Here is a 15,132-nt window from a genome sequence, read left to right as displayed (position 1 = left end):
TCCAGTTCGTCCCTAGCCACCGCCGTCTCCAATCCGTGGCGCACAACTACGAGACTGGCGGAAGGGTGCCGGCGGCGAGCGCTTGCACCAGTTTACGCTCGATGAGACGGACGTGCTCTACCGGCACCACATCCCGGTGCTGATGGAGTACCATCTCCCGCACGGCTGGCATATGTACGCCGTCGGCTACGCGGTGTGATACGTCTCCGACGTATCGATAATTTCTTATGTTCCATGCCACATTATTGATGATATCTACATGTTTTATGCATACTTTATGTCATATTTATGCATTTTCTGGAACTAACCTATTAACAAGATGCCGAAGAGCCGATTCTTTGTTCTGCTGTTTTTGGTTTCAGAAATCCTAGTAAGGAAATATTCTCGGAATTGGACGAAATCAACGCCCAGGGGCCTATTTTCACACGAAGCTTCCAGAAGACCGGAGAGTCAACGAAGTGGGGCCACGAGGCAGCCAGGAGGTAGGGCGGCGCGGCCCAAGCCCTGGCCGCGCCGACCTGTCTCCTGGGCCCCTCGTGACGCCCCCTGACCTACCCTTCCGCCTACAAATAGCCTTCGTCGCGAAACCCCCAGTACCGAGAGCCACGATACGGAAAACCTTCCAGAGACGCCGCCGCCGCCAATCCCATCTCGGGGGATTCAGGAGATCGCCTCCGGCACCCTGCCGGAGAGGGGAATCATCTCCCGGAGGACTCTACGCCGCCATGGTCGCCTCCGGAGTGATGTGTGAGTAGTCTACCCCTGGACTATGGGTCCATAGCAGTAGCTAGATGGTTGTCTTCTCCTCATTGTGCTTAATTGTCGGGTCTTGTGAGCTGCCGAACATGATCAAGATCATCTATCTGTAATGCTATATGTTGTGTTTGTTGGGATCCGATGAATAGAGAATACTATGTTATGTTGATTATCAATTTATATCTATGTGTTGTTTATGATCTTGCATGCTCTCCGTTATTAGTAGAGGCTCTGGCCAAGTTTTTGCTAGTAACTCCAAGAGGGGGTATTTATGCTCGATAGTGGGTTCATGTCTCCGTGAATCTGGGGGAGTGACAGAAACCTCTAAGGTTATGGATGTGCTGTTGCCACTAGGGATAAAACATTGATGCTATGTCCGAGGATGTAGTTATTGATTACATTACGCACCATACTTAATGCAATTGTCTGTTGTTAGCAACTTAATACTGGAAGGGGTTCGGATGATAACCTGAAGGTGGACTTTTTAGGCATAGATGCATGCTGGATAGCGGTCTATGTACTTTGCCGTAATGCCCAATTAAATCTCACTATACTCATCATAATATGTATGTGCATGGTCATGCCCTCTCTATTTGTCAATTGCCCAACTGTAATTTGTTCACCCAACATGCTGTTTATCTTATGGGAGAGACACCTCTAGTGAACTGTGGACCCCAGTCCAATTCTCTATACTGAAATACAATCTTTGCAATACTTGTTTCTTGTTTTCTGCAAACAATCATCTTCCACACTATACATCTAATCCTTTGTTACAGCAAGCCGGTGAGATTGACAACCTCGCTGTTTCGTTGGGGCAAAGTACTTGGTTTGTGTTGTGCAGGTTCCACGTTGGCGCCGGAATCCCTGGTGTTGCGCCGCACTACATCTCGCCGCCATCAACCTTCAACGTGCTTCTTGACTCCTACTGGTTCGATAAACCTTGGTTTCTTACTGAGGGAAACTTGCCGCTGTACGCATCACACCTTCCTCTTGGGGTTCCCAACGGACGCGTGTCGAACAGAAAGACAATACGTCAACCACGCGCATCACGGTGCCGCCGCCTCCTCTGGATGGACGGGAGCTGCGCTCGATCATTGAGGAGCGGCGAACGCATATGACGCCGGAGCAGCGCTGCCGGAGCTGGTGGTTCGGCCACGACGTTGATGGGACGCTCCCGACGTACGGCTATCAGCCGCGGAGGCGCGGCAACCCGCCTCGCTGGCCGTTGTACTTCCCGGAGGCGCAACACATGGCTCGCTTTCACGCGGGCGGCTCGAACTTCGCCGCCCCAAGGAGGCGCCTTACTATGTTTATTCGATGTCTTTTGTACAAACCCGCCATCTTTTGTACAAATCGAATGAAATTTGCCGTCCTTTTGTGTTTTCGATTTTTCTAATTTTATTGGGGGCCACTGTATTGGGACCGCCGGTGTGGGGAACCCTTCCCCAACCGGAGGAAGGCGTGCCGACGTCCCCCATAAGCGAGTCTGGGCGTGGCTGCCGACACTTATTTAGGGGCCGCCGGGTGGAGATGCTCTATATAACCACTAAAAGTATGGTTCTAATCTCCCTTTTGTATGGCTACATATACAGCTGTGATAATATGTACTGAAGTCATGTTATATGCTGCCATAATGCTACTTGAGAGGCCAGTAAACTACAACATGAATCTACTGGAGTGGGCGTTGAAGTGCAACCTAGAGAGCTGCAAGAGAGGGCAGCGAAGTGCTGCCTTGCTGCTTGATGGTGTGCATGTGTTGATCGATTCGTTTAGGGCGCGTTTGGTAACCTGCATGTCCTTTGGCTCGCATCGGGCCAACAATTTTCGGCCCGCTTGGATGCGTGGCCGACGCCGCGTTCTTGCTCGAACTGCTTCTCAAAGCACCATCGGGACAGGTCCTGGAGAATGCCCGGTTCGGCCGTTTCTAGCGAGCCACCCCCGTTTCCGCAGAAGTGGAGAACGTGGCGTCCTCGCAGAGCCACCGCCGGAGATGGCGGGAGCTCGCGCGGGACGGCGAAATCTCGGCGGGATGAATTCGGTTCCCGCGCTTGAATTTTTGCCACCGTATATAGGGGCGTCTCTCTCACCAGCAAATCCAAATCCCCCATTCCCCCCCCCCCCACCCCACTTCGAGCTCATCCACCGTTCCCGATCTAGCGACATGGCCGGCTATACCTCACCCGCACGGTCGGCGAGGCTTGCGGCGGCAACTGTGGCGGCGGTTACTGGCCGCGGAGGATGGCCATCTTCTTCGTCTGCGTCGATGACTTCGGTTGTGGTAAGCTTTTGCAAACCCTAACCTTAGATCTAGATATTTTGAGTACACAAGCGGGGTCTGAACGAATCAATTATAGGACATTCCTTCGTCGCCGGTGGAGGTTCTGGAGGTTGTGCAGGTTGCATCTGACTCTACAACGGGGACCGTCACCGCCGTTGACTCTTCCACTTCAACGGTGGTGTTGCCTGCATCTTCGCTATAGTCCCTTGCTTCCCCGACCTCGGTGCTGCGTGTGGCTCCTTTGATTGTAAGACCGCTCTTACTTATCTCGCTGTTTATTGATGTGCTAGTGGTAGTTCATTGATGTGGTACTGCTTAAGGATGTGGATGTGAATGTGGTACTGGTAGTGTGATAGTTCATTGATCTGCTAGTGCTTAAGGATGTCCATGTGGTAGTGGTAGTTCATTGATCTGCTAGTGTTTGTCATGTAGGCGATCATACCTTTGGGCTCCCCTGATCTGTCTGCGCCTACTGTGAATGCTCAGCCATATCTGATTGCAAGTAAACCAGCCATGGTTTGGAAACCTGAGCTATCAGAGTTTGTACGAAACCGGTTGGTTCAGCTCGTCCGTAGCGGCGTCTGCTTCAACATGGGATTCAAGGAGCAGTAGATGAAGAAGGTAGCCGCGGATGTTCTTGCATTCGCCGGCGGACATGTCACCACTCTTCAGCTGTACAACCACATCAGGAACTGGAGGACGAAGTGGAGCGTCATTATGAAGATCAAATCCGATCACATTCTGGAATGGAGTGAAGATGGTTGCTGCTTCTACGACGGTGATGAAGGGACGGTGGACGAGTACATCCAGGTATGAAGCATCATTGAGTTCCTGCATAGATGTGAAAGTATATATGTGTGAATGTCCTCCGCACTAACAGTTGTTCCTTGTAGATTGCAGCATTACCCGAAGCACCGTCAGTACGTCGGCACCCCGATCACGAACTACGTTCAAATGAAAACGATCTTCACTCCCCGGTTTGTGTGCAAGGCGCAGCTGTTCCAGCCTAACTTGCTGGTCAGGGCTATCGACTTCATTGCAGACAATGAAGCAGAGTATGCCGTCTACCGTAAGCTGCAGCCACCGCAGAGGAGGACTTGGCTTAGGACCTGGCTCCGCAACCAGTTTCCATCTTAGTGCTTCTGCTTCCTTCGTCATGATATGCTGATTTTGGGAGGTGATCTTGTATCTCTCCATTAGTTAGGACTTGCTACAACCTGATCTCCGGTTTGTAACCCCTCGTGTGATGAACCTGTGATGCACCACGAAAAGTAGTTGTTGTGTACTAGCAACACCTTTTGTGATGAACTGAATCTGATGTGTGCTGTTATTCAGTACTGGGTAACCTCACCACTCTAAGTGAAGGGGTTACCACAACACTGAGCTATCTGCAACCAAACATGTCGTGGGCTGCACGAGCAGGAAAGAACGTACCAAACGTTGGGGCATGGATTCCTTCTCCGGCACGCAAAAGGCCGCACAGCCTACCAAACGATCCGGCTTTCATGGCCCATGACCCGTTCGCGACGCGCGGGTGAGCCCATCTCGCTAGCGCAGTGAGTCAGGAATTGAATACATGCTACCAAACGCGCTCTTAAAGCTCCAGTCAGTGGAGATAAGGGCGATGGTACAAAATAAATAACGGGGCAAGCATTTTTCTAGCTCATAAACTTTGAGTGGTATATTTTTCTAAAGATTGGTTTTTTAGTGGTATGATCCAATTTACCCCCTTATAAGCCTCACATTCTTCCCTAGTTCCACCTCATTGGGCCCTCTAGTTTTCTTTTAGAAAAATCATAAACATTGTAACTTTTGTTGGTAATTAATAAAATCGGCAGCAAAGTCCTGCTGCTTCCTGAAAAAAAAAACATTGGTGTAAAATTTGAATTAAGCACGGAAAAGAGAAACGAAAAAACCCTCCACCCCGCATCCAAATAACGCCGCTGCCACCGCCACCGCCGCCGCCGCCGGTGTTCGCCCCGGCAACCACCAGTCGAGCCTCTTCTCCGCTGCTCGAGTCCCTCCGCCGCCTTATACCAGCACCGCCAATCTTCGTCGTCTCCGACTTGTAAATTTCCGTGTGGCAGAATTCCCAAATCCCGACTGCGCAACTTGCGCCGGTCCAGAACTCCAGATCCAATGGTGCTCTCCCCATCTCCTTCCGCTTCGCCGCCCCGATGGACCCGCACGTCGCCGGCAGCGGAACCACCGCCCGACGCTCCAGCCTTCCCGATTGGGTCTTGCTCCACAAGTCGGCGCGCATCTGCGGACACCGGAACGCGACCACGGCCGAGTGCCACACCACGGAGGGCGAACCCATCCAGGTTTCTTTCTGGCTCGTCGACCCACCGGGAGTGTCCTACTTCTCCGTCCACTGCCCCGGCCTCGACAGCAAGGACTTCGCCGACGAGCCCCACATCCTGTGCGCCGACGCCTCCCTCGTCCTCTTCTCCGTCGACTTTCTCCCTGTTCCTGGCCGGACGTTCAGGGACCCTGGCCGGAGATGCACCCAGCGCTTCGTGTACAGAGCCGGCCCCGGGAAGCCGTCGCTGCACCTCATTCCGGACCCGGACATCGTCAGACCAAACGGCGTATCCGCCCTCCTGCACTGCGGCGATGCCGGCACCGAGCACTACGCCGTTGTCTTCCTTCACAGGAGATCGATCCTCGGCGACAAGGCTAGGTATTATGACCTGCATGTCTTCTCGTCTGTGACGCGGGCATGGAGCAGCAAGGGCACCTTGCCGGGCTTATCTGAAGATGATCAGAAACTGCTGGCTAAAGCTAGTCATGCCACAGACAAGGTGATCAAGATCGGAGCAAGCTCGCTGGGATATGTTGACCTCTCCTGGGGCATTCTTCTTGCTTGCGACGTATTCAGTGAATACCCTGTCATCAAGTACATTCCATTGCCCGCATCAAGGGTTTGCAACATGGACAAGGATGGTGACCCTTACATTGCCCCAGAATACTGTTGTGATGTCTCCAGCTGCAACAATTTGATCAAGTTCGTCGAGGTAGAGTTTGACCACCGTGATCGCAGGAGCTTGGGCAATCAAGGTTGGAAAGCCACCACATGGAGCAGAGACATATCTTGGGATGATTGGCGTGTGCGCTCGTCGGTCAATGTTGCTAACATCTCAGTTGACCCAAGATATTCTGATTTACTGCCCCAGTTGTGGAATAACAAGACCAAAGAACTAGAACTGAAGAAACTGGTTTTCTATACCCCCACCCTGAGCAAGAATGACGATGATTTCCTTTACGTGATGTCTAAGTTGAATTCTGGAGGCGACAAGGCCTGGGTCATCTCTGTTGACATGAAACATGCGGCTGTGGAAGCAATCGCGCCGTATTCTACCAAAGGGCGCCCACTTGCTGTATGGCACTGTCCATGCGCCTTCCCCAAGTATATAGAGCCGACACCAGGTGATTCTCCTTTCTTTTTCCTAATGTGATCAACACAAAAATTCTCAATTTGGGGCTCTTCGTTTTCTGTTCAGTATGAGCACTATTGACAGTGAACTCTTCAGTTCATTACTTTCATCTTTTTATCAACTTAAGTCAACTAGGGCACTGCACGTCTATTTATTCGTACATGTTGATGCGTTCTAAACTGGCATGATGCCACTTCCAATGCTTAAAAAATTTGCTACAAGTATGAACCCTGTCTACAGAGACTGCATCCACACTGATAGATATCTTGTGTGCTCACAAACAAACAAGCAACAATAAGTTCCTACTCTCCATGAGTTTTAGTTGGGCACAAGCATGCAAGGTTAAACAACTGCACATACTGTGCAGATATTTAAGGTGAATCATTAGCCCATTTCATTCATGTGTTTTGCTTAATTATCCTATGCCGAACTCTTCCCATAGCTAAGTTCTTAAGTAGCTCACCTCTGTAACTGTGGTTGTGTGCTTGCACATGTTGCTTATGCGACGGTGGTGAAATTTGAAAGAAGAATGCATAGCAACTTATATGGACACTACGTTTTTCCCCCAAATTTTGGTTCATGCTCTGTTTGTGACTCGATCTAGTAATTGTTGTGGAGGACTCAGGTTGAGCTCCCCCCCCCCCCCCCCCACCCCCACCCCCATAAGGATTGGCCCTTGTGAAGTTTATGCATCCCCCCTGATGTTTTTTGTCCAATTTTTTGCAGAGGATGGCGTGACCCAGAACTTTAAGAGGTAATTCATATATTACTACCTTTACCTGTTTGAGTATTTGATGTTTGGTTTGTACAACATCTTGCTGATTTAGTTTGTTGCTGCTACTTCTATTGGATGTTTGTTGGCAGGATTAGTGTGTCAGACTGTGTTCTGCAAGTGATGTTGACTCAAGACTGGTTCATGGAACTTGGTAATTGATAAGTTTAAAATTTTATATACTAGCCTTTTTTTTGGTGTTGGTTTTAGTATGCATGTGCAACCAACATTTACCAAGTGAATTCTTAAAGTCTTGATCTAGAATAATTTCCCTACCAGTATCTGCAAATGTCTTTTAATTTAATCTGCGGCATTACTCTAATTGCTTGTTCTAGTCATGTAAATCATCTTTCAAACTGCCATGTAATTTCATCCTTTTTTTTGTTGTGTAACATTCTCAATGAAAATATTATGCAAGTAAGTTCTATCGAATTGACTCTTACGACAAAAAGATTCATGACTGTATGCTCCCTTTGTAGATAGACGCTTGGAATTTGAGGATGAAGCTTACGATGAGTGCAGATCTTTACTTCACGCTTGGCCAGTATCATCTCTGCTTTTAGATATCCAAGAAGTAAGTTATGCATGCATCATTGCTTCACAAGCTTGAAGTTCTGTATTCCCTCTTCAAACTATGCACAAAGCCGTTGGTAGCGAGTGCAATCATTATATCCATGGTGTCATTGCTTGATTCCAAATCTGAAGTCACGTGAATCTTTAAAAAAAATCTTGATGCAGGTGATAAAATATGCATCTGATTATGATGAAGGCGAAACCACCTCCAAAGCGGCTGATGTTTGTTCACGGTACGTGCACGAGGAAACAATTTTGAAGTGCACTCATTTTGCAATTGACTTAACCTCTTATATCTGACTATACTTTCTGTTCTTCCCTAGAGCCTTGGAAGATTTCGCTGTGCTACTGAAGTCACCCAGTGACCCATTGTCATGTACTGATGCACTGAGGAGCAGAATCAGTATGGTCCTTGGAGCGTTAGACAGGTTAGAAAATGAAAAGACCTTTCTCTACTTTATTACTGTCAGGAGAGATCATTTACTTGAGATTATTTCTATCGAGAGAAATCATTTATTGATGCTACATTTTCCCATCTTTTCAGTTTTCTGTGTACTGTGCCGCCAACCGTGAGGGTGCTCGCAGATGCCTGCCACCAGGAGAGACGGAGAGCTAAATCTGAAGTCCGTCAGAAGCCAGGTCAGCTGAAGGACGAAAAACTGCAGGGCTTTCCTGCTAACCTTTCCCACGGCAAGAAGCCAGTCCATACCAAGGACACTACTTATGATTGGTTGTACGGGAAAACGAACCAAACTAACTCTCGAGGTAATAAGCAGAACCAGTCACAACGGGATCACCGTGATGAACGAGCAGTGGATTCAGATCATCGCTGCTGCCCGGAACGGTGGAAAACCTCTGCATATTCGCTGATGATTCTGTGCCTGCTCTGGGCTTACATACTGACGCAGTGACACCGACTGTTCTGAAATTGCTCCATCACCCTTCTGTGCAGTAGAGTCGGTATCTTTGTACAGTAGTATGTTTCTTTGGTTTCTGTGCACGATAGAGGTGGCCTGTGTTCTGGAATTTAGGCTTGGACTTCACATCTGATGAACAAGGTAGCATGTGGTGATGCTTGCCTAGCTCCCAAATGTAATATAGTAGTAACTATTAGTGAAGAGACTGAACGTTAAACATAATAGCATGTGACTGGTGTACATAAGATACAGTTGATACTTTGCAGTATATCATATCGCAGTATGGATCAAACTATGAGAATGCTGCAATCTTGTACTCCTGTATTTGAACTGGACCCATGTTTGCAAACTCGCAGATGCCCACAATGTGTTTGATGCAGTGCTTTAAGGAAGGAGTCATGTGACAGCTCTGGCTGGCTATTGGAATCCATTGATGCCCACAATGTTTTTGATACACTAAACCGGCAGAAGCAGAGAATGAGAGAACCATCAGCATGAGGTTTCCAGCGACGCCCGTTGCAAAACGACGAGACATGGGGATGGTTCTGCTACCTGTTGTTTTTGATGCTGTGGTTGGTTTTCACTTTTCAAGGTCATGCTGAAGCCTGCCCCGGTTTTGATCTCCAAGTCAGCCCTCTTCGTGCCTGGTTTTTCAATCTTTATTTTCTTTTTCTGCTACCGTTGACCTGTAGCCCCCTTGATCACGTCACTACATTTTCCATTATACTAGTACACGGGTCTGAAAAACCTGAAACCGGCGGAGAAACAGGCAGACAGAACTGCGGATGAACAGAAGCAGCAGCTGAGCCGGCCACCCTGTTTCTTCTACCTTCTGCATGAGACAAAGTAAATCCTTCTTATTTCCCCACTTGCACTCCAATCTAACCTTAATTACTCGCCGATCAATTCCTCCAGCAACAATATATATACATGGCTCGCCTCGCCTTTCTTCCTCACCAAACGTCTCATCAACGTGTACTGTGAAGTAGAAACAGCTACAAAAGATTGTCCTTTGTCTTTGAGTTCCTGGAGCTAGCGACCACTTAACAGCAATGGCGACCGCTGGGAAGGTGATCAAGTGCAGAGGTACGTCCTTGAAATACCATCTAGTTACATCAGTTTGATTAGTGTCGGAAGAAAATCTGGAATTGTTGGGACTTGGGAGTAATGTAGGCCTAATTGGTTTTGTTCTTCGGTGACTGCAGCGGCAGTGGCATGGGAGGCCGGGAAGCCGCTGGTGATCGAGGAAGTGGAAGTGGCGCCGCCGCAGGCCATGGAAGTCCGCGTCAAAATCCTCTACACCGCTCTCTGCCACACCGACGTCTACTTCTGGGAAGCCAAGGTGCCCATAAATGTCTCTCATAGTTTCGTGGTTTTCAATCGGGTAATCGTGACGTTGACTAACATGGTGATGTTCTGCTTTGGTTTCTGCAGGGGCAAACTCCGGTTTTCCCTAGGATCTTAGGCCATGAAGCTGGAGGGTATGCATCACAATACTGCCTGGCTGTCCATTATCTTATTTTGTCGCAGTTTGGTTGCTTGGTGGAATCTTGATTCTAAATTATACTAGTTTATTCACCCAAGCAACTAATTATAGTCATCCTGAGTCCTGATTTGTTAGTCTATTAGATTGAGCAAGTGTCCATATATTAGTAACATGGGATTAGACTAAGAAAAATACTAGGACAACGACATCCATATGACACAAGCTCTCATAAAGTGTTTTGTCTTTTCTCCTAATTACTCAGTTAAATTATTCCGACAACGTCATCATGTGACTGCATTATTAATTTGTGACATATTTTGACACACTAATTTCCTAGATAGTATCACTTTTTTCTTATAAAGGGAATATATTAATAATATTAAGTAGATATCAATTACATCCGCCCTCTGCAACAACATAATGTCTCAAGCGAGTCGAGATATCATGGATACACACAGCTAAAAGAAAAAATACCCCGCTGAAGTGTTCAACGAAGCTATATAAATGGACTCTTTTTTTGCATTCCGATGAAAATTTTGCTTGCTCTTCATAGTTTAACTTTTGTAATAACACTTCCCACAAATAATGTCTTCCTCACAGCATTGTTGAGAGCGTCGGAGAGGGTGTGACTGAGCTGGTGCCGGGTGACCATGTCCTCCCGGTCTTCACTGGTGAGTGCAAGGAGTGTGCCCACTGCAAGTCAGAGGAGAGCAACCTGTGTGACCTTCTAAGAATCAACGTGGATCGTGGCGTGATGATCGGTGACGGACAGTCCCGCTTCACGATCAATGGGAAACCGATCTTCCATTTCGTTGGGACCTCCACCTTTAGTGAGTACACCGTGATCCATGTTGGGTGTCTCGCGAAGATCAACCCAGAGGCGCCCCTTGACAAAGTTTGTGTTCTCAGCTGTGGTATCTCAACTGGTAAGACATGGCTACTGAAGCAACTGATTCCAATTGAGTTAGTATGTACAGGATGCCTGAAATAGTTACTGAAATGTGTTTTTTTTTTTCAGGACTTGGTGCGACACTAAATGTTGCGAAGCCGAAGAAGGGTTCAACGGTCGCAATTTTTGGTCTTGGAGCGGTGGGACTTGCTGTAAGTGACACTATGTGATCAGTATCTTCCACAACATATCATTGACCAACTGATGTATGTTTTTATTCACATGATTAGGCCATGGAAGGGGCCAAGATGGCTGGGGCATCAAGGATCATTGGTGTGGACTTGAACCCTGCAAAATATGAACAAGGTACAATCCTTTCTCACGGAAACACGAGGTCGTCTTAGTAAAAAAAATTTGGATAGCGCACCAAACCTAACAAGTCCATCAATTTTCAGCTAAGAAATTTGGATGCACCGACTTTGTGAACCCAAAAGACCACACCAAACCCGTGCAAGAGGTTTGTTCTTTTCCATCAGTAAACATTTCTCCCTTTTTATCATGGCATAGACATAGACAAGCTTGTGCCACAAAAAACTCACTGATCAATGCTGATCTCCAGGTGCTTGTGGAGATGACCAATGGTGGAGTTGACAGTGCCGTCGAGTGTACTGGCAACATCAATGCCATGATTTCCGCCTTCGAATGCGTTAGTGATGTAATATACTTCTCAATGCACCTACAAATAAGCTTTACGCCGATGATCATTGTGAGCCATTTCTATTCTATGTTGAACTGAATCATGAAATCTGTCGGGTGCAGGGGTGGGGTGTAGCCGTGCTGGTGGGCGTCCCTCACAAGGACGCAGTGTTCAAGACCCAGCCGATGAACTTTCTCAGCGAGAAGACACTAAAGGGAACCTTCTTCGGCAACTACAAACCGCGTACTGACCTCCCAGAAGTCGTCGAGATGTATATGAGGAAGGAGTTGGAGCTGGAGAAGTTCATCACTCACAGTGTGCCCTTTTCGCAAATCAACACGGCGTTCGACCTCATGCTCAAGGGGGAGGGACTGCGTTGCGTCATGAGGATGGAGGAGTAAACATCGCCTCTTCTTGGTCATTTCCATCGCGGCTGTCAGGATTTGCTGCTTGAGAAACATAAAAGATTTTTTAAAAAAATATTTTCCATTGTTTAATTATGTACTAGTCGTGAGATAAGCATGTGATGTTCATCTCTGTGATCACTGAGAACGAACAGCTATGTGTTTTGTGTTCCAGCTTTGGTCTTTGTTTTCACTGTGATGTCCGCTGCTTCTAGTTAGCGTGTAAATTACTACCATTGTACACAATAATAATAATAATAACTTGTAGTTTCCGTGTTAATATCACATTCTACTCCTCCACTGCAAATCAGTTCTTCTCTTTTCTCTTTGTTTCTTGTTTGCAGAAAGCCTTTTTTCTGTGAGCGAAAGATGTTTGAAGGCCTTGCCTGCTGTTTGCATGTCAATGGCTTAGGGTGCTCTGTTTTGTCAGACGACTGAATCGAAGCACACATCTCTCTTGTCGGAGTGTCATAGCGGGATAGGTCCGAGGCCTTGCAAAGCAAGAGGGTATTTGTAGCATTTCAGAGTCACTGATTTATTCTGTTTATTCACGTAAGATCACATACAGTAGTTTGGCTCCCATCATTTGGGGATGGAATCAAATAATTTATTTGTCATTTATGTGGATTTTCCAAATGAAATGGTTTCATCAATATTATTTTACCCTCTTCGATCCAAATATTTTGACTCCATTTTATCTAGATACGGACGTATGGGTCAACAAATGCATCTAGGTACATCCGTATTTAGATAAAGTGGAGTGAACTAATTTTGATTGGAGGGAGTATTTTATTTCTTCCAAATGAAATAAAATGCTGGTTGCCGAACAAGCTCTAATAGAATATATATAATTTGACATTTTTATTTCTTTTATTTCATTTTGTATTTCATAATGAGCATGTGTATCAATAAAGGATTTTGAAATTCTTCCCTTTTCCTTGTACTTTTTTTTTGAGCTTCCCTTTTTTTTTGAGACAACCTGTCAAGCTCTTTATTCACCAGATTCAGCGGTTATAGGTATTGTTACAGAATGAGGAGTTCCCAGCAAGAGATGACAGCCAACTCCCGGTGCTAAGAGCAACTCGAACAGAGCCTGTAAAAGCGGCCGAAACCGAAAAAGCCCGGCAGAAATACGGGTTCAGACCGAGTCGGTCAGAACGGAGCCCGAACTCGCGGCCTGGCCCGCAAAACGAGTTCGGGGGCCCGAGAAACTCGGCGGCCACCTGTATTAAAAGGGGCCGCGGAGGGGAGTTCGGTTTCCAAACCCTACTCCCCTCCGCCGCTTTCACTCCCTCCACCGCCACCTGCCTCCTCTCCGGCGAGCCATTTCGCCGCCTCTGATGCCGCTACGCCGCTTCCGCCACACCCCTTCGTCCGCAATGGGGCGCTTAAGACACGTAGGTAGGGGAGGGGCCGAATCGGCGGTGGGAAGCAACCACCGCATCCGCCGGATGTACGTTCGGAGGCGGACCGCGCGAGGCGGGCGCGCTCCGACGGCGCTTGGAAGCGGTCGGCACGGAGGTGGCCGAGTGCTTTCGCGCGCCGGGCAGCGCTAGAGGAGGCGCGCCAAGAAGGACAAGCCGAGGCAACTCCCGCCGGCTCGTGCAGCCCGCCGCTGCCGGCGCTACCCCCGCACGACAACGGCAAAGACGGCGACGACGCAGACGGGCCGCCTGTAGCCTACGGGAGCTCGGCAGAGGTGGCGGCGTTCGAGGTGGCGGTGTTCGAGGTGGCCGCGCTCATCGTCGCGTAGGAGTCGTCGGCGCGGAAAAACCCTCCGCCGCTGCAAGAACAGCCCCGGTGACAATCCGGGGCCTAATCTAGTACTTTAGGTCTCAAATTATCGAATGCAACTCAAACTGCCCCGAGCAATTATCCAGATCTCAAATTGGCGCCGTCTGTGGGAATCGAATCCACGACCACGTTACGGTCTCGCAAAATTACAACATAATCGATTTCAACATAACTGGCAATATACACGCCATGGTTTTATGAAAACCTCGCGAAAAAATAGTTCTCCTACATCTCCCCAAGATACTCGGGGGCTAAGAGCAAAATGACAATATAAACGAGAATTTATTTTGAATTTGTACAGGTCTTGGTCTCACAACATCTCATAACAAAGCCATGACAACATGGCACAACGGAAAAGTATTTATACAAAGGCTAGACAAAGCATATGAAACATACATATACATCAAATTGCGCCTTAGTCAAAATCTCGCGCACATGAGGAATACAAGGAGAGTCTATATCAACTTAACTATGTGCTCCCTGGCAGAAAGTATCTCTCCAGTGGAATCATCGTATCAGTATTCTTGAAAGAAAGTAGCATCGACTCGAAGAAGTTCATCAATTATTCTTTCGGCAACAGGTGCTGCAGCTACGTTGTGTCGATCAATGGTTATCCTCGTCCTCGACAGCCTCAGGAAAACATGATCAACAAGCTTGTCAAGATCCAACTTAAAGTTGCAGATGCGCATGAAAATCAAAGCTAGCTTCGCGCCAGCCACCAATCTGAGCCTTCACAAAGTCATGAATGTCACGCACATCTCTGAATTTTCCCATAAGCTCGGTAAGATTCTCAAGTGGAGGATTGCGAGGAAACATGGAATTGTAAACCATGGCCAAAGTACTATTGTAGAAGTCAAGAAAATTCCGAACTTGGATAGCGCGGTCTTGGAACAGAATAATACGGCGACACCGAGTTTTATCTGCCCAAAAGTCAATATCATTGGCTCTGGCAAGGCGAAGAAGATTGTCAACTCGCGAATTCACCCTCTATTCTTCGGCAGCAGCATCAACAAATGCACCTAGAAGGGACGAGAGAAGACAACAACATGACAAAGAGATAAACACATCCACATAAAGGAGGTACCAGAATACGAAGCACATACCAGCCATATCCTGGCTTGCATTTTTG

General features: G+C 47.7%; 2 protein-coding genes across 2 annotated transcripts; both read left to right on the top strand.

Annotated features, from left to right (window-relative positions):
- Positions 1 to 4,947: 4,947 nt before the first annotated feature.
- On the top strand, positions 4,948 to 9,082 carry LOC127331231 (uncharacterized). Its single transcript, XM_051357304.2, has 7 exons — positions 4,948 to 6,463; positions 7,198 to 7,225; positions 7,336 to 7,397; positions 7,723 to 7,817; positions 7,982 to 8,049; positions 8,140 to 8,244; positions 8,361 to 9,082. Exons 1-7 carry the CDS (start codon positions 5,212 to 5,214, stop codon positions 8,725 to 8,727), a joined length of 1,977 nt encoding a protein of 658 aa, XP_051213264.1. The 5' UTR covers positions 4,948 to 5,211; the 3' UTR covers positions 8,728 to 9,082.
- Positions 9,083 to 9,527: 445 nt separating this feature from the next.
- On the top strand, positions 9,528 to 12,494 carry LOC127331230 (alcohol dehydrogenase 3). Its single transcript, XM_051357303.2, has 9 exons — positions 9,528 to 9,819; positions 9,939 to 10,075; positions 10,168 to 10,214; positions 10,820 to 11,145; positions 11,238 to 11,320; positions 11,399 to 11,474; positions 11,564 to 11,625; positions 11,728 to 11,823; positions 11,928 to 12,494. Exons 1-9 carry the CDS (start codon positions 9,786 to 9,788, stop codon positions 12,204 to 12,206), a joined length of 1,140 nt encoding a protein of 379 aa, XP_051213263.1. The 5' UTR covers positions 9,528 to 9,785; the 3' UTR covers positions 12,207 to 12,494.
- Positions 12,495 to 15,132: the final 2,638 nt, after the last annotated feature.

This window comes from Lolium perenne, chromosome 2 (genome assembly GCF_019359855.2).
Source record: "Lolium perenne isolate Kyuss_39 chromosome 2, Kyuss_2.0, whole genome shotgun sequence".
NCBI lineage: Eukaryota > Viridiplantae > Streptophyta > Magnoliopsida > Poales > Poaceae > Lolium > Lolium perenne.
Note: the sequence above shows the minus strand (reverse complement) of the source record. Positions and strands in the feature narration are given on the sequence as shown.